A 24,576-nucleotide genomic window follows, 5' to 3' on the forward strand; every position below is an offset into this window, starting at 1 on the left:
AGCACTCAGTGTTTTACTGAGAGTAGCAGTTACAGATGGGGCTTGGAAAGAGCCCAAAATTTAACAAATTTAATCAATCCTAAATATATCTTTCTCTTACCAGCTCATGAATTCCTTAATGGCTGGGACTAGTATCAACTCTACATTCCTTTAAGCATCAAGACTGACTTTCTATACATTTGGATGGATAAATGGACAGGTGGACAAAGAAGCCATGGAACAAAAGATGTGTGCCACAGAGATTAAAGCTTGAGCAGAATACTTCGAATGTTTGTGAAACTAACTGGTTATTAAAGACAGACTGAGAATGTAGAAATGACACAGAATGTGAAGGTGACTAGAAGGGACAAGGAAGCGGGGAGCACTACAACATAGCCTCTGCAGCAAAAAAGCAGGAAGAAAAAGAGCACTGGGAAATAATACAAAGGCCAGGTGGAAAAGCTAACAAAAGAAAAGCAAATTAATGGAGGAAACAGACAAAGAAAACAAGAGACATTAAAAGCAAATAGAGCAATACTGAGAAACCTAAACAGAATTGGTGGTCTTGTGCCTCTTCAGGGCAGAAGACAAGCTTTTTTAAAAATCTTACTTTAGGGATTTAATAATGGTTCTCTCAATAAAAATAGAATGTTGTGTTCACAAATGCAAAAGAGAACTGACATTAAAAAGTTAAACACAGTATAGTACAAACAACCTTATCAACTGAATTCTAAGACACATCGCAAAAGAGAGAGAAACATTAAGAGCTATGTTAGCCATGAAGGTAAAAAATAATTAATTGTACACAATTTGAAAAGAAAAAGAAAAAATTTGATGATAAATATTTTTTACTTGTTTCAGTTAGAGGTTGAGAAAAAGCTTATATAGCTGTAAATTGATTTTAATTTCTTATAAAATTTGTATAGCATTTTGCAATTTGTCATTTTTTCACATATACATTCTCCCATAATATGAAATGGATTTTTATTAAACCATATTACAGATGAGAAAAGAGAGACATAAAACAAGATAAGCTATTTGCCCAAAATCATATATAGTAGACAATACAAATGGATTTTAATACCAGATTTTCCAAATGTTATAATAAACTAAACCCATCAATGAAAGAATATTTTCAAATTGTAATTTTAGGGGAAAAAGGTCTTTACGGCATGTACATATTCCAAGGTGAAAAGATATCCTTTATACAACAGATAGGCAAGTGAAATTTTCTATTTCTCAAAGCAAGCTAATTATTTCCACTTTATAGAACTGAAAGCATTAATAACAAATGAGAAAAAGTAAAAATAAAAGGCTTCAAGATGACTTATATCTAAATTAACTTAAAGTTGGAAAAGCAATATACAGAAAACCTCAGGAAAGAAATTAGAAAGCTAAACCAGCCCACAGTATAGTCACCAAGAGAACATATGATACTGCAGTTAGCTAAGGCTCTGTGTGCTCAATTAGAAGAATCTGCAAACTAAATTAAATAAAGCAAAAGAGAAAACAGTTTGCATGGAATGCATCCAAGGGAACATTTATATAAATATGCTGGCAAATGCACTGACATTTTCCAAAAAAGATGTAGAAGAAATGGTTAACGATGTACTCTATAGGAAGGGGTGCTAAGAGACTTTGAATTTGACATGGGGGCAGACTTACTTTTTTTGTATTCCCCTTTGCATAATGATAGTAGAAATTTTATCATTTGTGTTTATTATTTTCTGATTTAAAAGACTGTTACCGAAAGGTGTTTTAAATAACTGCCATTAAGACAAACACAAATTTTAAAGAACTTGGATTATAACAAATGTATAACCTGGTTATAGTAGGTTTAATACACCGACATGCATTTAGAGGTGACTGATATAATGATCATGAAGGTAGATTCATGTGTAAGCCGAGCTTTAACTCTGAGTACAGGCAGACCACGTAGAAATGTAAGGTAATGGCACTCTAGACATAAAGCAAACAATATAAGATCACGTAAGATTTGTTTGAGCATGAGTGACGTGGACCAATAAAATCAAGTCTCAAACGGTCATGTGAGCCCAGGCCATGGATGGCCTAAAGAGTTAGACCGAAATGTAGACCTTATTCTGGAGATCAGAGTCTCTCAAACATAAGAATGTGTTTCAGAGGCCCCAGTTTGAGAAAAACTGCAGTTAACAACAGATTGAAAGCTCCTTGGCAAGGCACAGACTGCCACATACACTGGTCACACGATCAGAATGGCCAGCCCCACTCTAGCAATACTGTGAGGCTCTGTTAAGGTTCCATAAAGGACATTACAGACGTATGGTAAAAACCGAAAACCTCATTTTCATCCATGGTATCAGCCTAGTTCTTCAATAAAAGTGCCAAAAATGGGGGTGCCTGAGTGGCTCAGTCAGTTAATGTCTGACTCTTGGTTTTTGCTCAGGTCACGATCTCACTGTTAGTGAGTTCGAGCCTCACATCGGGCTTTGCACTGACAGTGTGGAGCCTGCTTGGGATTCTCTCTCTCCCTCTCTCTGCGTCTCCCCTGCTCATGCTCTCTCTCTCTCTCTCTCAAAATGAATAAACTTCTAAAAAATGTAAAAAGAAAGAAGTTACATAAACTTTAAAAAAAAATGTGCCCAGAATGATCCTAATCATAGAGTCTAACAAGATTGAGAATAATATTTTGCTTAGTCATTTGTGATGCACAGAATTAACTTACTCATCCACTATTCTTGTGGTTTTAGTCTGCAACACCAGAAGCTATTTATTCCTATGTGTTTTCCCAGCAATTAGAATATGCTGCCATTAGAAATTTAGTGGTGACTATGATTCAGGAAAAAAATGTTATGAATATCTAGACTTTCAGTAAGTGTGAATTACTAATACTGAATCTTATTCATTATCTTTCTTATTTAAAAAAAAACATTAGAATAGAAGAATATGACAGTTTTTCATAATATTTATCAGAACCCACAATTAGAACTAATTATGAAAAGAACAGGCTAGGCATTAGCCTCAAATGCAAAGAAGTACTTAGATAAATGTAATATATCCCTCATTAATACACAATTATTAGAAGCATTAAATCCTGCAATTTATTCTCCTAGCTTTGGAGTCAAAAGCCCTCACTGACAAACTCTACATCATTATAGGTTATATATATATATATATATATATATATATATATATATATATATATATATATATATGCCTACACACACACACACACACTACATACGTATCAAAAGCATCCAATTACTTCCTCTGTGAGTTGTGAAAGGGAGGTACTTACAGTTTGCTTAAATTATAACAAACATTGTTTAAAAGCATATGCATATATTTTATTCTCTCTATAGATCATCACAGTTTTATGGTAGAAAGAGAAAGGTTGCTAATGTTCTCATTTTAAAGACAAACTGAGGCTCAAAGAGGTTAGACTCAAAACATAAAGCTAGCTCTCTCTCCCTCTCTCTGCCCCTCTCCCACTAGCACTATCTCTGCCTCCCTCAAAATAAATAAATAAACTTTAAAAAAACAAAACAAAACATTGGGGCTCCTAGGTGGCTCAGTCAGTTAAGCATCCAGCTTCAGTTCAGGTTACGATCTCGCGTTTCATGAGTTTGAGCCCTACGTCAGGCTCTGTGCTGACAGCTTAGAGCCTGGAGCCTGCTTCAGATTCTGTGTTTCCCTCTCTCTCTGCCCCTCCACCCCCGTCAAAAATAAACATTAAAAAATTTAAAAAACACAAAAACATAAAGCTAGAACTCCAACCAAACTCTTCTAAATTCAGCCTAACATTAGAGTTCTGCCATCCTACTTAGCATCAAACAGCAGTGAAGAAAAACAGTGAATAAAAAAGCAATTTTCTTCTTACCAAAGAAATCATAAAGAGAACAACCTAGTCTGTGTCCCTTTAATAGTTAAGAAGGGTGAGAATATAAGAATCCCCTCAAGCCTAGGAGCCCCCAGGCCAGTTACCCGCTTATCATTGCATGAAGTCCATTTGCCCAGATGTCCATACACTGTCAATTTCTCTGTGTTATGACACAAATAAAGTTGAGAAACACTGCCACTGAGAACTCAGGAATACATAGGATGGTCTTAAATAATTTTTTTAATGTAAACTTCAGGGGTACCTGGGTGGCTCAGTCAGTTAAGCGTCTGACTCTTGATTTTGGCTCAGATCATGATCTTGTGGTTTGTGAGATGGGACCCCGCATCAGCCTCCTGCTTGAGAATATTTTCTCTCTCTCCCTCTCTTTCTGCCGCTCCTCTGCTCATGGTGCGCACATATTCTCTCTCTCTCTCTCTCTCTCTCTCTCAAAACAAATAAAGAAAACATGAAGTTCATAAACTATAAAATTATCTACTAAAAAAAGGTTACATCGATGATATAGCAGAATCTTGCTTCAAGGTTAACCACTGATTGCAATTCAGAGTATGGTGCAGTGGTTCTCAAGTTTTATCAATTACCAGTCATATAAAAGATAGCATTCATATTTACAATGCACTTAATCCAGAGTTTGTCAAAACCTAAATAAATTTTTCAAGTAATTAACACTGGAGTAACTTTTAATCATCAGTTATTTATCCTATCAGTGGCTTATTCTGTTCTGTAGCAGTGAAAGATAGCCCAAGGTCTGCATACAATTTCTAGTGCTAGCTACAGCTACACTATTCCCTTAGCACTCACTTAAGAGAGACAGGAATACAAACGAGTAAGAGTGATGTCACTACGAGATGGCCTTAAATTGTTATAATGTTTAATCATTCACACATTACAATACTTACTATTAGTTTATACAGAACTCATAACCAATTGCAACATACTTCACAACTGGTAACATTTCCATTGAGAACCCTTCACTTACGTAACATTACCCTTAATCTCATCTCACCAACACCCTGCCAGACATGTGAACCCTTAGTTTATTTCCATTCTAATTACCTTCTAGCTTGTCAATATGAACTCTTAAAAGTTTAAAATTTCACACATATATGGAATTCCTACTTCCCAGCTGAAGTTTTTGCGTGTGAACAATTTGGAAGAAATCAGTGCAAAGAAAAGTCCCATTGCAATTTGCAAATCCTGCTTAATCCCTCCAGATGCCACCAAACCTTTAACTGAGTACCATCAGATTTAGTGCTACAAATTCTTATTCTCTGCTACACATCCTTTTCAAAGTGAAACTAACTTAACTCATCAGCCCAAAATGCATTGGCCTCTTCCATCCTCCTTGTTTCTCCTTGTTTCTTCTGCAACATTGAATGGGGGGCTTGGAAGTTACTATGTATCCTTCCTTTAGCATTCACTTCTTCCAGATTGATCACATACAGTAGAACGGAAGGAAATTTCATTACTAACACTGAATTTCTGTTGAAGTGATTGGGTGTTTTTTAAACGCCACCACCATATAGAAACCAAATAGAAGTTTATATCTATATAGTGTTTTATGGTAAAATTTATAAAACATTTCGTGTCATTTTGTATCTGACTCTAATAACAATTCTTGAGCTATGCATTGCAAACTTTTTACAACTGTGAAAAGTAAAATTAATAGAAGTTAAATGACTTGACCAAGTTAACACAAGTAATAAGCAGCAAAGCAGGACCGAAAGCCATGTTTCAATTCTTAGTCCGGTATCTTTCCATTCCACCAGGAGGTTTAGAAGGTAGATACTGTTTTATCCATAAGGCGATTCCAGAGTTTAGGCTTTGAGAAAATCATGTCATCAAACCCATTTATTTCTGTTCACTTGGAAAGAGAGAGTTACCTATTCACATTCAATCAAACAGTAAGCATTTGTCTGTTTTGAGAGTCCCCACAATTACCTTTCGTAATAACAGGCATACCTTGTTTTATCGTGTTTCGCTTTACTGCACTCACAGATACTGAGTTTTTACAAACTGAAGGTCTGTGGCAACCCTGTGCCAAACAAGTGTATTTGTGCCCTTTTTCCAACAACTTTATATCTTTGTGTCACATTTTGGAAATTCTCATAGTATTTCAAACTTTTCCATTCCTGTTATATTTGTTATGGCAATCTGTGATCAGTGATCTTTGATGTTACCATAGTCGTCATGTTGGGGCTCCACAAACCTCAGCCATATAAGACAGCAAACTCAACCGAGAAATGCTGAGTATGTTCTGACTGATCTGCCAACCAGCTATTCCCCCATTTCTCTCCTTATCCTTAGGCCTCCCAATTCCCTAAGACACAATATTGAAATCAGGTCAATCAATAACCCCAGAGTGGCCTCTAAGTGTTTTTTTTTAATGAAAGGGAGGGTCACACGTCTCTCACTTTAAATCAAAAGCTAGAAATGATTAAACTGAGTGAAGAGGCATGTCTAAAGCCAAGAGAGGCTGAAAGCTAGGCCTCTTGAGACAAACAGCAAGTAGTGAATGCAAAAGAGAAGGGGTTTTTTTTGTTTTTTTTGTTTTTTTTTTGCAAAAGAGAAGTTCTTAAAGGAAATTAAAGATGCTACTCCAGTGAACACACAAATGATAAAGCAATACAGCCTTATTGCTGACAGAGAGAAAATTTTAGATCAAACCGGCCATAACATTCCCAGAAGCAAAAGCCTAATCCAGAGCAAGGCCCTAACTTGCTTTAATTCTATGAAGGCTGAGAGAGGTGAGAAGCTATAGAAGAAAAGTCTGAAGCTAGCAGAGGCTGGTTCATAAGGCTTAAGGAAAGAAGCCATCTCCACAACATAAGAGTGCAAGGCGAAGCAGCCAGTGCTGATATAGAAGCTGCAGCAAGTGATCCAGAAGATCTAGCTAAGGTAATTAATGAGGGTGGCTACATTAAACAACAGATTTTCTATGTGGACAAAACCACCATCTACTGAAAAAAGATGCCTTGAATAGCTGGAGAAGAGACATCAATGTCTACCTTCAAAACTTCACAAGACAGACTGACTCTCTTATTAGGGGCTAATACAGCTGGTGACTTTAAGTTGAAGCCAACAGAATTCACCATTCCAAAAATCCTATGGCCCTTAGGAACAATTCTAACAATTCTAAATCTACTCTGCCTGTGCTCTAGAAATGGAACAACAAAGCCTGGATGACAGCACATCTGTTTATAACACAGCTTGCTGAATACTTTAAGCCACTGTTGAGCCCCACTGCTCGGAAAAAAAAAAAAAAAAAGATTCCTTCCAAAATACTACTGTTCTCTGACAATGCACCTGGCCACCCAAGAGCTCTGACAAAGATGTACAACAAGATTAGTGTTGTTTTCATGCCTGCAAACACACCATCCATTCTGCAGCCCATGAATCAAAAAAGTAATTTTGACTTTCAAGTTTTATTATTTAAGAAATATATTTCACAAGGCTTATAGATGTCACATACAGGGATTCCTCTGACCTGGGCAAAGTGGAAATCTTCTGGAACAGATTCACCATTCCAGTTGCCATTAAGGACATGCATGATTCACGAAAAGAGATCAAAATATCAACGTTAGCCGGAGTCTGGAAGAAGGTGATTCTAACTCTCATGGATGACACTGAGGAGTTCAAGACTTCAGTGGAGGAAGTAACTGCAGATGTGGTGGAAACGGCAAGAGAACTGGAATTAAAGATGGGACTGAACTGCTGCGATCTCATGATCAAACTTTAATGGGCGAGGAGCTGCTTGTTACGGATAGGCAAAGAAAGTGACTTCTTGAGATGTAGAAACTACTCCTGGTAAAGATGCTGTGAAGATTGTGGAAATCACAACAAAGGATTTAGGATATTAGGACATTAGGTTATCAGGACAACAAAGGATATTATGTAACTTAGTTGATAAAGCAGTGACAAGAGGATTCACTCCAGTTTTGAAAGAAGTTCTACTGTAGGTAAAGTGCTATCAAACAGCATCACATGCTACGGAGAAATTGCTGGTGAAAGGAAGAGTCAATCAGTGCAGCAAATGTCAGTCACTTTATTTTAAGAAACTGCCACAGCCACCCCAACCTTCAGCAACCACCACTCTGATCAGTCAGCAGCCATCTAAGCAAGACTGTCCACCAGCAAAAAGAGCATGACTCCTGAAACCAACCTCAAATGGTGGTTAGCAAGTTTTAACAACATTTTTTACTTAAGCCATATACATTGGTGTTTTAGACATAATGCTATTTCACACATATCAGAATACAGCCCAGGGTAAACATAACTTTTGCATCCACTGGGAAGCCAAAAATTTCATCTGACTTACTTTATTGTGATAGCTGCTTTTTTATGGTGGTGTAACCAGAACCCACATTATCTCTGAGGTATGCCTGTATTCACCCTCCTCTTCTAGCTTGCCTTCCCTCTTCATTAGAAAAACAAAAAAGGTTCCGGGGAGGTGGATGGGAGGATGGGCTAAATGGGTGATGGGCATTAAGGAGGGCATTTGTTGTGATGAGCACTGGGTGTTGTATGTAAGTGATGAATTACTAAATTCTACTCCTGAAACCAATACTACACTGTATGTTAACTAACTTGAATTTAAATGAAATCTTGGAAGAACATGAAAAAAAGTTCAAAGGACACTCTATATCAGAATAATAACTTTTTCCAAAGAAATATTTCCTTAAACATTTTTAAACAATAAAGATTTTTTAAAACCAAACAAAATAATGTAAAAATAATAAGAAAAAAAGCAAAGTATGGTTAAAAGTAAAAGAATAAGCTAAAACAGTTACAAAAATATAAAAACATTAAACGTCTAATGAAAGAAGAGTAAACACCAAATACACCAAAAAGTAAAAGTGAAACAGGCAAAAAATACAAATTCCAAAATTTAACACCTCCATGCAGACGGCATGAGGTGTTGCATACAGACAGCAGGCCTCCATTCCCCCAATTTGTTGATTACAGATGCCAGAAGTAGAAAATGGAGTCTTCAGTCATTCCCTTAGTTGCAGAAGATGAAACACTCTTGTCCTTCTGGGTTAAAAATATCTGTGTGGGAGGAAGGTACCTCTTAAAGAGCACTGAGCTCTTGTTTAGTCATCCCTTCCAACCTATAAATCAAGCAAAAGCCACCCATCATCTATTCTCTTCACCCCTAGCTTTTAAATGTAGAGTTTTAACTCAGAATAAGTATTATCAAGTCCCTTATTAACAATATATAAATATTTTTTGTGTTCTGATAAAATGAAATTCAGCCATATCTAAAAAGGTAAATTCTAGTCATATTTAAAAGTATGGGGTTTTTTTAATGTTTTTATTTATTTTTGAGACAGAGACAGACAGAGCATGAGCAGGGGAGGGGCAGAGAGAGAGAGGGAGACACAGAATCCGAAGCAGGCTCCAGGCTCTGAGCTGTCAGCACAGAGCCCAACGCGGGGCTTAAACTCACAGACTGTGAGATCATGACCTGAGCTGAAGTCGAACGCTTAATCGACTGAGCCACCCAGGCGCCCCAAATTATGTTTTAAAGTAAATATAAATTGTGTATGTTAAATCTGCCATACATATTAAACATAATAGAAATCATATATTTTCAAAGAATGAAAATACCATAAAAATATAAACTATAAATCATGCTAAATAGAATTTAGTCTTACTGTAACGATTTAGAAGGCAATTCAGAAGTGTTCAATAATTTCATTTTCAATACTTTGAACACCATTTTACAAGTAAGAAAGTAGTAGTATATAACTTTAAAGTAGAAAATTTGATATGAGGACCATCCCTCTTCTTTCCATATCTATCTATTAAAAAAAAAAGACTGTTGCCTAGATAATACCTGAGGGAAATGAGTCAAAAAAATTGCCAAAAGATTTTATAAATTCCCAAATCAAGTAAACTATAAGTAAATGGATTTCATAACAGCTTTATAAAGAATTTAGGACTGGCAGTGCAGAGCTTGGTTGGGATTCTCTCTCTCTCTGCCCCTTCACCCCCCCACACACAAAAAATAAATAAATAAACAGTTTAAAAAAAAAAGAAAAATTTTGGATAGGTACATCAGCCTCAAAGGCCAAATTTAGGACCATAACACATGTAAAGTATTGAAGATTCATTTGTTTTCAACTATTAAGCTAAAAATGAAGTAAATATTTACAAATTACAATTCTGAGTTTCAACTAGTGTTCAATTTTAATATTTCCACTTTTTAGACTAAACACTGTCACAAACACAATAGTAACCACTAAGAACTTGGAAACTAGTATTTTTGTACGTAAAAATTCTCAGCTTACTATTGCTTCAATAACACATTTAAACCTATACACAGTGAACACAACACATAATCTTGATGCAACTATAATGCCCTTATCGTCAATAATTATTCTGTAGATACTCATTACGAAAATCACACTTTTTGTAGCAAAACTACCATTTCAAAATTGAGTTCTCACATTCCCTGTAGTAATAAGAAACAAAATAAAAAGAGGTAACACATTATTCTCTGAAAATCAAATAATTAACCTCATTAATCACTTATAAGTATTAAACAGAAAATACTATTTTAATTTCTATAAAAGAGTAACAGTGACCAAGACCTTGAAAAAAAATTCCCCAAATATTAAACAACTTCCTCTTCAAAAAAAAAAAAAAAAAAAAAAAAAAAAAACCCACATGTACAACTTCCTCTTCCAAAACATCATATCCAAAATACACTGGAATCTCAAAACAAAAAGCCATTTCAGAATCCTTTCTGAACGGCTTCCACACAAGTTTATCTCATAGCAACTGTACTTTGACCGCACAGACCCTGAGGACATACCGTGTGCCAGTGTATTCAAACACACCTGGACTCATTTGGATTTCACTTCAACCAATGTTTCCTACACACATTCCTAAATGATTTCAAATAATCTCGGATCAAATTAGTAAGAAGGCTAGATTTTACAATCTCCCAGCTGACAAAATTTTGAAGGACAGCTTAATTTTAATGAATGATAAATTTGGATACTACACACAGCCTTATGCTTGGTGCATTTCTGCTACCAAACCAACACATGTTATTTTTGGAATGACTAATTTATGGACACTTACACATTTGCAGAAGACCATCAGATGCACTAAACTGATAGCTCTACATTTTATTTTCAGATTCAAATGATAAATAAGAAGGAACTGAAAGAGGAAAAGGCTCTATCTGATGTTCACCAGTTCTGCCTACTAAGTTACAGAGTTTGTGGTTTATCAACACAGTTCTATCAAAAAAAACCCCCAACTTTTAAATACAGCATATATGGCTTGTGATGTAAAAATCTACAGTCTTTCAAAGTTCTTTTACGTTAAAGTTTTTTTTAAGGTTTAAGAAATCTAAAATAGGTATTGAAAATACAGCACCACCATTTACTAATTTCATGTTAACAGCAGAGTATAACTTCACAATTATTGGATATCATCCACGCAGAAGACACTTTTTCTGCAAATTCACAAGAGATCCAAAGAGGTCTTTATGTTCAAAAACCTAAAATCCAGTGGTTGGCATAAGGCAGGGTGATAAAGATCAAGTTCAAGACAATATAACTGCCACAAGACCGGTATCAAAGGGATTATTACTCAGCAACTTCTTTTTATATCTTTTACTTCTGAAGCTTCACTTTTACACATTTCGTCAGTTCAAAGTTGTTATACTTTTAGAGAAGAAATGAATTTAACAATAATTATTAAATTCCCCAAACCTTTTACAATTTCCATTCCTTTTCTTTAAAAGCCATTTCAGTACCTTGAAAACAGTGCTTCAACAATTCAACAAATATTCGCGGAACGCACGCCTTGGGTCAGAGCTGTTTTAGGCTGAGTTAACAAAACTAAACCCGAACGACCCCCTGCCAAGGCAGATTACGCTTAACAGAGAGTGCTTCTTGGTCATGTTCATTAGATATAAATGTTTATACCAAAAGCAATATATTCCTTACTCTTAGTTATGCACTTCAGATTTCACATACGAAGTAAAACTACAACCAACTTCAGAAAAAGTCTGGTACCCAACTGAGAGCTGACAAGATAGATTCTAACTGTCTCTCCCTCCATCACCTCAGGACTATCCTTGACTCACCCCTGTCTCCTCTATCCCACTGTCCCCCCACACACCCCACACAGAGCTGAGTTGGGTGCCCTCTTCAGGCTCACTCCTCTACACCGTGCAACCTCTCAAACAGGCCTTCCTACGCTATTACAATCACTGATTTGAAACTTCGCGAATGTCATCTTTTTAACTGCTCTTCATCTGTGCTGGACGCTCAGAAACATTCAATGAATGAACAAAAGAGGGCTGAATGTCTAATACTAATATGGTGTTTATGCTCTTCTTCTCATCGTCATCTTTTGATGTCTATTAAAAATTAATATCTCAACAACTCTGGTCAAGCCAGAATTAGTTGGGGATTTCCTAAAAGGGTGGCTTTTCAAAATTGCTGAGGAAAATTTCGACGCTATTTTAAAAAGATGGCTATTGTATTTGAAAGGCAGCGCAATATCATTGTTCTAGAATAAAAAAAAAACCAGGTTCAAATACTAACCCCACCTCTTAGAGCTGTGTGACCTTGGCAAGCTATCTCACCTTCCATTACCTCATCTTTATGAAAAGGTTTACAGTCCCTACTTCATATGGTCACCATGAAGATAAGCTAGAAATGTAGGCTCTAAGCACATTTACTGACATAAACACTAAATTGTAATTTTTATTACTATTTCTATGAAACATTTAAATGGAAGCCTAATCAGAAAAAATAAATCAATAAATAAGGCTTTATAATCATATGCTACATACAGCTTTATTTTATTACCTGAAAATTTATAAACAAAAAAATATCTTAATGGAATTCACTGAACAAAGACGTAAATCTACTTACACACTTATCAAAACTGTTAATCACAAATTACAAATGGAGTGTCAACATAGACGGGGGAAGAGACGTTAAAACCTAACTAGAAACCGACAGAAGTACATTCGATCTTTAGTTCAGAGATCTTTCCACCATAAGCAAACTGCATCTTTTTATTTTTTTTTTTTTTTTTTTTTTTTTTATTCATATCACATTGGAGGCATTTCTTTTTTTTTTTTTTTTTTTTTTAGTTTTTTTTTTCCAACGTTTTTTATTTATTTTTGGGACAGAGAGAGACAGAGCATGAATGGGGGAGGGGCAGAGAGAGAGGGAGACACAGAATCGGAAACAGGCTCCAGGCTCCGAGCCATCAGCCCAGAGCCTGACGCGGGGCTCGAACTCACGGACCGCGAGATCATGACCTGGCTGAAGTCGGACGCTCAACCGACTGCACCACCCAGGCGCCCCAAACTGCATCTTTTTAATTAATTCGACTTTATAAGGCTTTCTTTAAAATTAAAATGCTCCCTTGAGGGCTATCAGTTGTTCACACCTGTGAATTACTTTAATCAGATAAATACATAAAGTAACACCAACTACTTAAAGAAATTGTTATTTGAAGAGTAGTGAGAAGAGGGGTAGCTTTAAAACTAGTGTGCTTGGCATGGAGTAGGCCTGTTTAATGCTCACAGCGAGCATCTTTATGCAGTCACCGGACAGCATGATGACAATGGCACCCGCAAGATGACAGCAGAGGAATTTTAAGGACCATCAAAGCCAACTCTCCTCTACTAGGTGGTATGAGGTGCTCTTTAAGGAAACTTCCAGTGTTAGTATTCCACTGTTCTCTTCTGCAATATGCCCTAAGACCCCAAGTAGCACCAACTTCCTAAATACTTCTAAAAAAACAAAACAAAACAAAAATCAATTGACAAGCACCTGTGGCAAATTCCCACAAAGCAAAAATGACTGAACCACCACAGAACCATGAAACAAGACACCCTTTTCTACAGATAAAATTAAATCACTACCTGGAATAAATCAACTTATCCTTGATTTATATAAACTAAGAGTCTAACTACACCCAAAATAAATACAAAAAGAAAACCATTCAACTTAACAATATAGGAACACCAGTGTTTCAGCGGTTTCTCAAAGCTATCTTTAATGCTTTCTGGCTCAAGTAAAAATATCTTTAAAAAGAATCTCTCCTAGTTTCTCTAATGTTACTTGAGCATAACCCTGAGAGCTTTAAAATGGGGGAAAAAAATTCTGAATGTTAAATATTAAGAAGTATTTCCAAGGAAGAAACATTCTTTTGGAACTGATTGAGAACATACTTTACACTCAACGCCTTTGATTTTCATTGTTATTTAAAATAATACTCTGGCTGTCTGCTTAAAGTACCCCAAAAATGCCTACTGCTAAACGTATATTTTAAAAGGTAAATTATTGCCTTGCAATACCTTGCAAATCAAACATAAAGATTTGGTGGCAAAGAAAAGGGGATATTATTTGAGCATAAGAAAACCCTCCAAATGAGAGAGTATCAAGAGAATATGAGGAACATATCAGGTCAAGGAAACAAGACTGTTCCAAGGAAAAAACCCTGCACAAACCTGTGGGGCTGTGGCAACAGAGCAGTGCCCAAGCAACAGTCCCACGGCACACCCCTGTGAAGGAGAGGGCCACCATCCTCCACAGAGAACAGTGGGAAGTCAACATTAAAAACCAAGAAGTGACCTTGGATTGAAGCAGCCAAACTAAAGAATATGTGAACATATCAAAGTACCTAATGAGATATGTCACAATCAAACCATTAAAATCAAACTCTGCAGCACCCCATCAAGGTATCAAGCAACAAATACTGAACGCAGAAAGCTGATGTGCTATTTACACTTGCAGGCGACTATGCCAGGAAGCACGCAACGCTCCAAAGCCAAGTATAAAAGTACAGCTATTCTTAAATTTTCTATAATAAAACAAAAATGGCATACCTCAAAGATATAGTTCTAAAGAACCACATTAAATTTTGTCCCTGGTTAGTAACTATGAGAAAATAGTTTTTCTTCAACAATCTACGACGTAAAGGTAATAATACTTCGAGTCACGATGACTCTAAATGATCCCCATGCTAGGTGTGGGGATCCCCATTGGTAGGTGGGATGGGGAATAAATGGGCTTTAAGGTAGACTCCAAAGCACACATATATAGCAACTGTCCCAATAAATCTTGTGATGGGAGAAGAGAGCAAGCAGATGTGGGTCCTGAATGGAAAGAGCTTAAGCAGAGTATCCCAAAATAAGCCCAGTGGTCCAAGATATACATGGTCATATGTTCCTATTGTCCCTGCTTCTGTCATACCAGCACACGCTTAAGATCACTTCTACAACAAGCAGCTCTCGGTGAATTAATCTGATCCACATTTATTTGACCAATGGCCAGGTACCATGCTAGGTCCAATTTCTTCTATTCATTCTGCAAATATTCACTTAACATGCCAGATACTGTGCTAGGCTTTTCTCTAAGGATACAAATTAATAAGTGATGGCCCGGTTCTTAAACAACTTATTTTAAGCAGAGCAAACAGACACTCAGACCCAGCTGTATGTCTATATACTACTATATCAGACATATCTTAAGAACAGTAAGTGCTAAAATACAGGCAGAAGCAAAATGCTATGGATTCTGTGGAAACAGCATCCCTACAGACAAAATTTATCAAATGCAAAAGCAAGCTTAGAAATACCCTTTCTTGTGCAGGGCATGGGGGTTAGTAAGTTAGGATTCTCTGGCCTAAGGTTCTCATTTAAGAACAGAGTAGGAGGCAGTTAAGCTGTTAACACAGCTAGAGATCAGAAAGGTGGATAACTTGATACTGGGTTGTATGGGTCTATAAATAGAAAGTCAGTAGCAAAGAGAGATTTGTTCCTAACAGAAATTACTGTAGCAAAGGAGAAAGGAATAAAGAAAACAAGATTTGCTAAAGAAATGTGTGAAAACTACTAATAAATAATTACAGCTGTTACATCAAAGATTCACTGGGGCGGCTGGGTGGCTCAGTCGGTTAAGCATCCCACTTTGGCTCAGGCCATGATCTCACAGTTCGAGGTTTCGAGCCCTACGTCTGGCTCTATGCTGATAGCTCAGACCCTGGAGCCTCTTTTGGATTCTGAATCTCCCTGGCTCTCTGCCCCTCCCCCACTCATGCTCTGTCTCTTTCTGTTTCTCAAAAGTAAAATAAACGTTAAAAAAAAATTCACTAAACACAGAGACATAAATCTCTAGGGGAGGGGGATATCCTGAGCCAGCATCAATAACCACAAAGGAAGAGCTCGGTATTTTTTTTTACGTGGAATTACCCTGGATTCATTAATTTCAGGGAGGACACTGTATTCCTGTTTCAAATATATATATATATATCTGCACCATATATAGATTATACCCTAAGATTTCTTTGAATAGTAACAATGAAGCCTCTCCCGACCTGATTTGAGAGGCAATAGAGCAGATTTTTTAAATTAGCTTAAATCTATTAAAAAGCAGATTAAAACACACACTCTGGAGCCAGACTACTTTGGGCAAGTTTCTTCATTTCTCTGTGCTTCGGTTTCCCCATGTGCAAAATGAAGATAAGCATTTCCCTCCCATAGGATGTTCATGAGATTTAAACAGTTAGCACATGCAGAACAGTCAGAATTGAGCCCAGCACAGAGTGCTATGTAAGTGTTAGCAGTCTTGCTGCTGCTGTTGCTGCTACCACTGGAGGTGGAGCTCTCAACAAAATGTAAAAGAGAAAGCTAGAGTACCAAGGCCATTGCCTGGAAGAAAAACCCTAAGAGGAGGCATCTTCAACTCTGTATTGAGGAAGGGTTACTCTTCGGTTCCCTGAAGTCCTGAATCACTTTGGGGAATTCAGGGGCAGTGTGGTAACAACAAATTCTGCTATTAGAATTAAGGAGAGGCCATCACTGCTGGCTGTACTTTGCTGGCTGCTGGGAAACATGAAAGACAGCAAAGAGAGGGGTGACAATAGCAATTCCCTAGGAAATCTACCAGGAAGAGTATTAAGATCTAAATTTTGTCATTTCACTCTTGGATAGTTGCCACAGAAGTTACTAGGGAAGTTGTCCCGCCAGGGAAACATCCATGAAAATATGGGCCAACCAGTCCACAAGATACCATCAGAACCAATTCTACTAACACAAGGGGACACAACAGAGAAACACCGCCAACTACTCGTGACAATTTTTTAATTGGTGGGGCCTCCGTATGACACTATTTCCCAGTGTTTTAAACGTGTTGTTGTCAAAAAATCAATGTCATGTCTTTGAAACAAGTCCAAATAGCAATAGATCAGATGAAGATCATCCTTTTATCAGAACTAGCTATATTAAGTTATATTTCAACTAGTACCATTTCGAGTAACCAACTAAAACTTAAATAGTAATTTGTCTCTGAAGATATTTGTGAAGTAAATAAAAGAGAGAATTTAAAACCTCTCTATTAGAAAGTGAACAAGAGAAACATGCCAACTATCTATATGTAATATTACCAACCTTAGCATAAAACAAGTTTACCCTGAGCATAGTATTTTCTATTGGATCAACAGATAATCTTGAAAAAATAAACTAATATTCTGAGAAGTGCAGAGAGCATTTTAATGGATTTCCCAACATCTACTCCTTGCCAGTTGTTTAGTAATAATCAATCATGATAATCTTGCCACTCACCCCTCTACCGCTACCCCCACCAATTATTATTTTCTGAATGGTTGGGCCCATGCCAACTTAGGCCACTGGGATCCAATGTTTTGGAAGTTTCTGGGAAAGAAATGTTCTGGCTCTAAACAGAGTGCCATGAAAAGCCAGTGTCTGTCACCCCCCAAGGTCATAAAAGAGAAAGGAGGGTTCCAACTTCTCTTGACAGCCACCCTACAACCAGGAATTTAAATCTTCCAATGATACCAGTTACTATGAGAGGCAGAGCTGAGATGGAGAAAGAACCTGGATCGTTGATGACCTACTTCCAGACTTCCTCTTAAATGAACTATCAAGTTCACTCATTGCTTAAATTGGTTTTATATTTGTGCCCCAAAACATCCTAATTTACACATTTTGTTTTTCAGGCTTTTTACTGTGTAAGAATGTCATCCATGTTCACCAGAAGACTAGCAAAAAAACAAAACAACAACAAAAACTACCCTATTTTAAACAAACTGATGCACCTATCAGATTCATTAAAATAAATAGATTTTATTGACAGTTACATAGGAATATTCCAATAACTCTCTCTAATAATTTCTGGGCATTTTCCCTTTACTATTTACCAATAAAGTAGAAAGTTAATCAAAACATTTAGAAACATCAGTCTGACATAAAATTTTAGTTATATAGTAGCATTACTTTTTAAAGCACAAAAAGTGTAACTTGTTAGAACCAAAAATATTAGTCATATTCATACTATTTAAGCCACAATTAAAATAAAGACGGTTACTTATACCTTTAATATAGTTGGCTTCAGCTTTATTAAAAATCTGTAGAGGGGCACCTGGGTGGCTCAGTCAGTTAAGCATACCGACTTCAACTCAGGTCATGATCTCACGGTTCATGAGGTGGAGCCCCGTGTAGGGCTCTGTGCTGACAGCTCAAAGCCCGGAGCCTGCTTCAGATTCTGTGTCTCCTCTCTTTCTCTCTCTCTCTCTACCCCTCCCCACTCATGCTCTCTCTGGTTTTAAATAGTACTTAAATAACGTTTTTAAAGTGTTAAAAAAAATTTTCTTAAAATCTTTAGAATTTGCTGCCCGTGAGTCATCTTAATGGCATACACGGGTAGAATGGATTAATCGCAACCTACAGAGAGGCTAAAGTGTTCATTTTAGCTATTTGTTATATCCCCAAACTCACTGGGCTGGAGAAACTATTAAAATACAAATGAAGAGGTTTCTAATGAGTAGTGATTTAAACAATAACAACAGTAAAAAGGCAAGAAAGGAATAAAAGAAGGGCAGAAGTAGAAGAGAAAAACTGGAATAACTAGTTCCTAAAAAATGGCAAAGGGCAAAGGGAGGAAGGAAGGAGAAGACACTCAGAAGTCCTTATGGAAAGGTCACAATGTCTCCGACACATGATACAGATCGGATGTTATATAAGGCAGATTGATCCTTGTAACAAAATCACTTTAGCATGCATCTAAAATTATAGAGTACTCATGTTTTACAAAGGAATTCAGCCTGTTTTACAAACACATCAGGTGAGCATCACCCACCTTAGCTAATGTTATGGTATAGGTATTCTGAAGACTTATTCATACCATAAATACACTAAAGAATAGATTTAAATTGGAGCTGAAAAAATAATGCATCCATTTCAGTCTTCAAAGGGAATTTAGCTGTGCCCAGAAAGAACGTAAATAGACCAACTTTAATACATGTAGGAAAGCAAAAGATAACCTTTTTTATTTGAAAAAGCTTCCTACAACCTACGTAGGCTCACTCCTTGCCTGGGGACAAACCTGATCACAGCTATAGTTCAAACAGGCCAGAAGTACAGCAGGCAGGGCTGGTGGAGTCAGGAACATGTGTGACTTCATACCTAAAATTAGCCAGGTCCATTTCACCACAAGCTGGGTTGGGCTCCTCTATTTTAAGGTGTGCAGCTCCAAATTGCTTAAGAGCATATAATTGCTGGCCAGATTCTGGAGCTAAGAGTGTCAGCAGACCTGCCACCAAGTCTTTAGAGTGGGCAAGCAGTCCACAGGATCCCACACTTAATCATCATGATGTATCTACAATCTAAGTACACTGTAAGTGAAATCACACACTGGAGATATCCATGAAAACGTATCACACAAGGGCACGTCAAAAAGGAAGAGAGAGCCCTTCCTCTTTTGTACCACACCTCCCCCTGATGCACCCATATTACATATGACAAATTGGGGAAAAAAACTGACAAAATTATTTAGAAGTGACAGCTGAAACCATTCCAAGTAATGTCACACTATTATTTACCTCCCTCGGAAAGTGCTTTGCTCCTGGGGTAAATCCCACAGAAGGGGCTACTCAGTCTGCACTCTGCATTCTGGAAACATTAGAAGGGAACTGGTGTGGCTCCCATTGCTCTGGTAGGAGAATTTCCACTAATGTTTACAATAGGGGCTAACTTTTAAAAGACAAATGAAAGAAAATGACAAGCGTGCCTTCCTGCCAAAACTAACCATCATTCTACCAACAAATGGTAAAGCTGAGTTCTATGGGCTTAAGGTACACCTGAAAATTAAGCTGTACAGATAACATTCACGATTCCTACAATCTCATGGCAAAGACCTAGCCATCTATTTTATTAACAGCAGTTTGAGATGCTACATTCAGAACATACAGTTAGTGCCACCATTATCCTGATACTATTACATTCTGGTAGGCTACCACACTAACACTTGTTTTGATAGACTCAACTATTTTAAGAATTAACAAAACACACATACCTTCATTTTCAGAGGCATGACATTTCACTTTCAATACCAAGTCAAAGGTTCTCTCTGGATTTTCCCTAAAAGAAGAAGAAATTTGTGGTATTTATTTCCTATGACAAATAACTAAGCATCTCTGCACAGTTTATATTTTCTTAACTCAAAAAACTAATCTTGGTCTTGTTGCAATATGTTCCATTAAACTATATGAGCACGATGTAGAAAATACCGAAGTTTTTTCCCACTTCAGTAATGTTAGAGGCTTAGGAGTTCTGAGACCTGCAGCAAACATTTAACCTCAGCCTGTTTTCTCACCTATAAAGTGCCTTGTTCACTTCGAAGAATAATTGTGAGGATTATATATCAACTTATATATATGGAAGTACTTTATAAAGTATTCAGTGCTGTATAAATGTAAAGCACTGACTTTATCTCATTGAATCAAAACTGGAAAGCCAGTATGCTCCTAAGTATCTCTCCACCTTTTCCTGTCAACAAAGCTGGCCAGCAGGTTCTCAGGCTGTTTTAAAAAGACTTTCAATATAAATGTAAATGATGAATACCTGGTTCCACCTGCCACATTCTAGACCACCACAGGACAGTCATAATGCTCCTTAAATGTGACACTTTGCATATGCTCCTCTTGAGATGTAATTACTGCCAACCATGTTTAAAGTAGCAAACCATACGTAAACTGCAAGGCTAACAACAAAAACCTTGCTTTATGTCGACTATCTTTGGAGAAATCACACATCTGCCTCAATATTAGATTCTCCCACCAGGAACAAAAGGTTGCTTCATTCTGAAGTTATCCACTTCTTTAGTAACTTTTCATACACTCAACCTATTCATTAGTTTAATTTCAAAAAGCAAGTTTACATCTACTGAGACACATTTTCTAACATAGTTCTGTTTTAATGTCTTTCTGCTAGAAGATAAAAGATTAGACAAAAATCTGAGACCACAATGTCCACGTGACCGAAGTGTTAATCTATCTGTTATTCCTGCTAAGGAGACCTTCGTGTCTTTGCACATTGGCTGTTTTTAATATGCACTTCATTCAATAAAGTGATGCCAGTTTTGGCTTCTAAATAAACATGAACTTTTCTAAACTTATTACAAGAATCTAAAATCACAGGAAGTGACAAGCTATATAAATTAATTTGGAAATATACATATCCTCAGCCCTCCCACTATTAACTTGTTTCAATGGAAATAATACAGACTTAGGTGACCTCCTCCCTCATAATCCAATTGATGTCAGAAAGTATACCTTTTAAATCACTTATGCTGCCCCCACCCATATCAAACACTGAAGAAAATAACTTTAAATCACATAATTTTCCCCTTTTCTTAATATTTTTTACAATCGCTCTTAGGTGCAAAAAAGTAAATATTGATTCAATTATACTGTGAAATTTTACAAGCCTTCCACACTAATACAAATATAAACAGTACTCATTATTTTAAATTGGGGGGAGGCGTGTGAACAGGGAGTAAAGGAGGAAGAAAATCTTTGCAAAGTAACTTTAGGAGGAAAAACAAAAAACAAAAAACCTAAAACTCATACCTCTAAGACCCAAAACAAATCACCACACTTACTCAAATTGCTTTTTACATAATCAGTGTCCAGATGAAAAACATCCACTGATGTATACTTTAGCATGCACATAAAAATACTATCTAATTGGATACCATTTTGCAAGTATCGTGCATACACCTAGTGCCTACGTAAACAAATATCAGAGGCCAACCGAATAAGAAAAACCGGAGGAAAACCTCTCAGATCAACTGACAACTGCACTTAAAAATGAAACGGTTATCTTCGCCTTAGGAAAATGCTTTGACTATGAATCGCTTAACCTCAAGGCTGACGCCCTCCCGCGTCTGCCACACTCCGGGAGGAACAAGAAACCCACAGCGGGTGGCGGCAGGGGCCGCCAGGCCTCCTCCAGCACCTAGAGACGCGGGCGTCGCCCCGGCGCTGCGGGCCGCTCACGGAGGAGCCCCGCCGACCCCGCCGGGCCGGGGGCGCGGGGCCGGACAGGCTTTGCGGCCTAGCGCTGTCCCGCCGGCCGGCCGCGCGCGCGCGCGCGCGGGGGCCGGGCCGACGTCGCCGTCTGGGGGGCCGGCCGCCGCGGGGCGCCCCCCGCCCGCCCGCGACCCCCACTCACTTGGTCCTGCAGTCCATGGTTACATGTCGGTGTGGGGCTGTCCGTCCCGCCCCCGCGCCGGCCTGGAAGCCCCCTGCCCCGCGCTCGGAGGGTCGCGCCGCCCCCGCCCACGCCGGCCGCCCCGCGGGGAAGCAGGCAACTCACAGCGGCGGCGGCGGCGGCGGGCCCATGTCGGCGGCGCCCCCGGCGCTTCCCCGCCTCCCACCCCACCCCCCGGAGCCTTTTTGTGACAGCAGCAGCGGCAGCGGTGGCGCGGCCGCCGCCCCCGTCTCCGCCGGCCGCCGCCCCCGCCGCCTCCGAGGCTGGGGCCTCACAGTTCCTGCGACCGGGGCCGCCCGCAGCGGCTCCAGCACCTTCTGCAAACCAGGAAGTCGCCGGGAGGGGGAAGGGGCGCGCGCGGGGGCGGCCTCACCTGGGCCGCGCGGCCCGCGGGCCGGAGCCTCAGGAAGACACGGGGCGGGGTCCCCCCGCGCCCCGAGGGGCCGGAGGGTCGAGGGGAGCGCAAGTGTCTGCCGGGATGACCCACGTACCGCTCTGTAACCGAGCCAGAAACGCAAGGTGTCCCTTGTGTCCTCAGCCCCGGAGCAGCCGACTTCCTTTCTGGGTCCAGTCCAGGCTTTAGGGCTACAACCCACCTCAAAAGCAAAGTAACCGAAAAAGTACCTCGATTTTGCAGTATTTTCCACACCGCATGCACACGGAATTGGATCACTAATTAATAGGTATTGTTTGTTAGAACCTTCGTCGTTTTAGGCCGTTTCATTTCGTTTCAGGCTGCACGTTCGGAGCTCGAGTTGATGCTCCTGGCTCCTGCCTCACTCCAGCTGTGTCCCGTTACTGCTCTCTGAAATCCAGAGCCGCCCCCCTCCTGATTCAGGAATGTTCAGACATGTGCACCTGCTAAATAGCCTTGTCGAGTAGCAAAATGGTAGTGCTCCACTCGCCTGCACATATGGAAGCCAGACGTTCTTATGCCACAGGACTGCAGCATACCAAGGATTGACTTTGGACACATTCTCCAAGCGGCAGGCCTCACAGAACTGCAGTCTAGGAAGCTCAGAGAGGGCCCAACTGAGGGTGAGAGGGGCTGATATATAAAAAACTAAGATTTACAGGGCACCGAAGTACCTGTTAAGCAGGTTATATGCATCGCCACAGTACTTGCCAGAACTCTGTGTGATAGATAACTTGCATCAGCATTTTGCAGGTTGATAAACAGGCCAAGCTAATCCAGTGGGCAATGGCAAAGCTGGATTTCAGAACAGGTCTACTTGATGCTGATATTTACTGCTACCATGTACTGGCTCTCCGTGTTCTTCTGCCTTATATCTAGAATCAACTGGGAAGCGATCTAGAAAAAGTTTTCTAATGCACACTTAAAAGAGTGTACAGGATTGCACTGCTACACAGATCTTCTGGAGAAGGCTTCTTCCATTAACGTTACCACCTTACACGTGGCCACAGTGTTTTTCTTCCAAATGGGGGTTGTTTCAGACTTTATTCATGCAAAAGGTAAGATGATGAGAGGAAATCAAGTGTGGTATGAATAGGGTGTGAGTCATGAGACATAAAAGTCATACAATGAGTTTTGGGAATTAATTCAGAAGCAAAAACCTAACATTAAGCACAGTTATTCAGATCTTAAATGTTCTTGCCAAAATATGTGTTACTTGGTCAACAAAGTGAAATATATTTCATAGCCACAGACCTAATAGTCAAAAATAAGGTCAGGACATAAAAGGGAAACAAAAAAAAAATAGATTTAAACATGAGGTACCATCATAGCTTGACTTGGGGTGAGACACTTCAGTTTCTCGGTTCCTACATTTGTAAAATGGGAATTATTACTTGTATATCACATGAACAACGTGATATTCAAGTTAAAAAGCATTACACATTTGTGTGATCTTTTAAGAAATTATTCTGTGGATTTCAGTTTCAAAATTAGACAATCTATCTATACCACGTATTTTTTTCCCAAATGAAGCTTTTTTCTACCTAAAAAAGTTACCATAGTCCAAAGCCTTGAAAAAAAATTCTGTAAACTGAAAACCACTTCTGCTCCAAATGTTACCAAATTTCTCAAACTTCTTCTTTCATTATAATTCATTCTTTTCCCAAAAAAACAAACAAACAAACAAACAAACCCTACCTGGAATGCCTACATCAGGAGTTTTTAATTAGTGGTAAGGAAATATTAATA

General features: G+C 38.5%; 2 protein-coding genes across 7 annotated transcripts in view; one reads left to right on the forward strand and one right to left on the reverse strand.

Annotated features, from left to right (window-relative positions):
* DENND1B (DENN domain containing 1B) overlaps nt 1-22,540 on the reverse strand; it is a 254,427-nt gene extending 231,887 nt beyond the window's left edge. For 3 of the 4 annotated variants that reach the window (XM_042925713.1, XM_042925714.1, XM_042925712.1), the window contains exons 1-2: nt 22,374-22,540; nt 20,215-20,279 (exon numbers count right to left, since the gene is read on the reverse strand). In XM_042925713.1, coding sequence (XP_042781647.1) covers nt 20,215-20,279; nt 22,374-22,390 — 82 coding nt within the window. In that variant the 5' untranslated portion in view covers nt 22,391-22,540. Of the gene's footprint in view, nt 1-20,214; nt 20,280-22,373 lie in introns of those variants that run through there. The other variant, XM_042925715.1, reaches the window with a different exon arrangement.
* Nucleotides 22,541-22,650: 110 nt separating this feature from the next.
* Nucleotides 22,651-24,576, forward strand: part of CF3H1orf53 (chromosome F3 C1orf53 homolog) — a 107,148-nt gene continuing 105,222 nt past the window's right edge. For 2 of the 3 annotated variants that reach the window (XM_042925716.1, XM_042925717.1), the window contains exon 1: nt 22,651-23,885. The gene's annotated coding sequence lies outside the window, so the exon portion shown is untranslated. The remainder of the gene's footprint in view (nt 23,886-24,576) is intronic. The other variant, XM_042925718.1, reaches the window with a different exon arrangement.

This window comes from Panthera leo, chromosome F3, assembly GCF_018350215.1.
Source record: "Panthera leo isolate Ple1 chromosome F3, P.leo_Ple1_pat1.1, whole genome shotgun sequence".
In the NCBI taxonomy this organism is placed as follows: Eukaryota; Metazoa; Chordata; class Mammalia; order Carnivora; family Felidae; genus Panthera; species Panthera leo.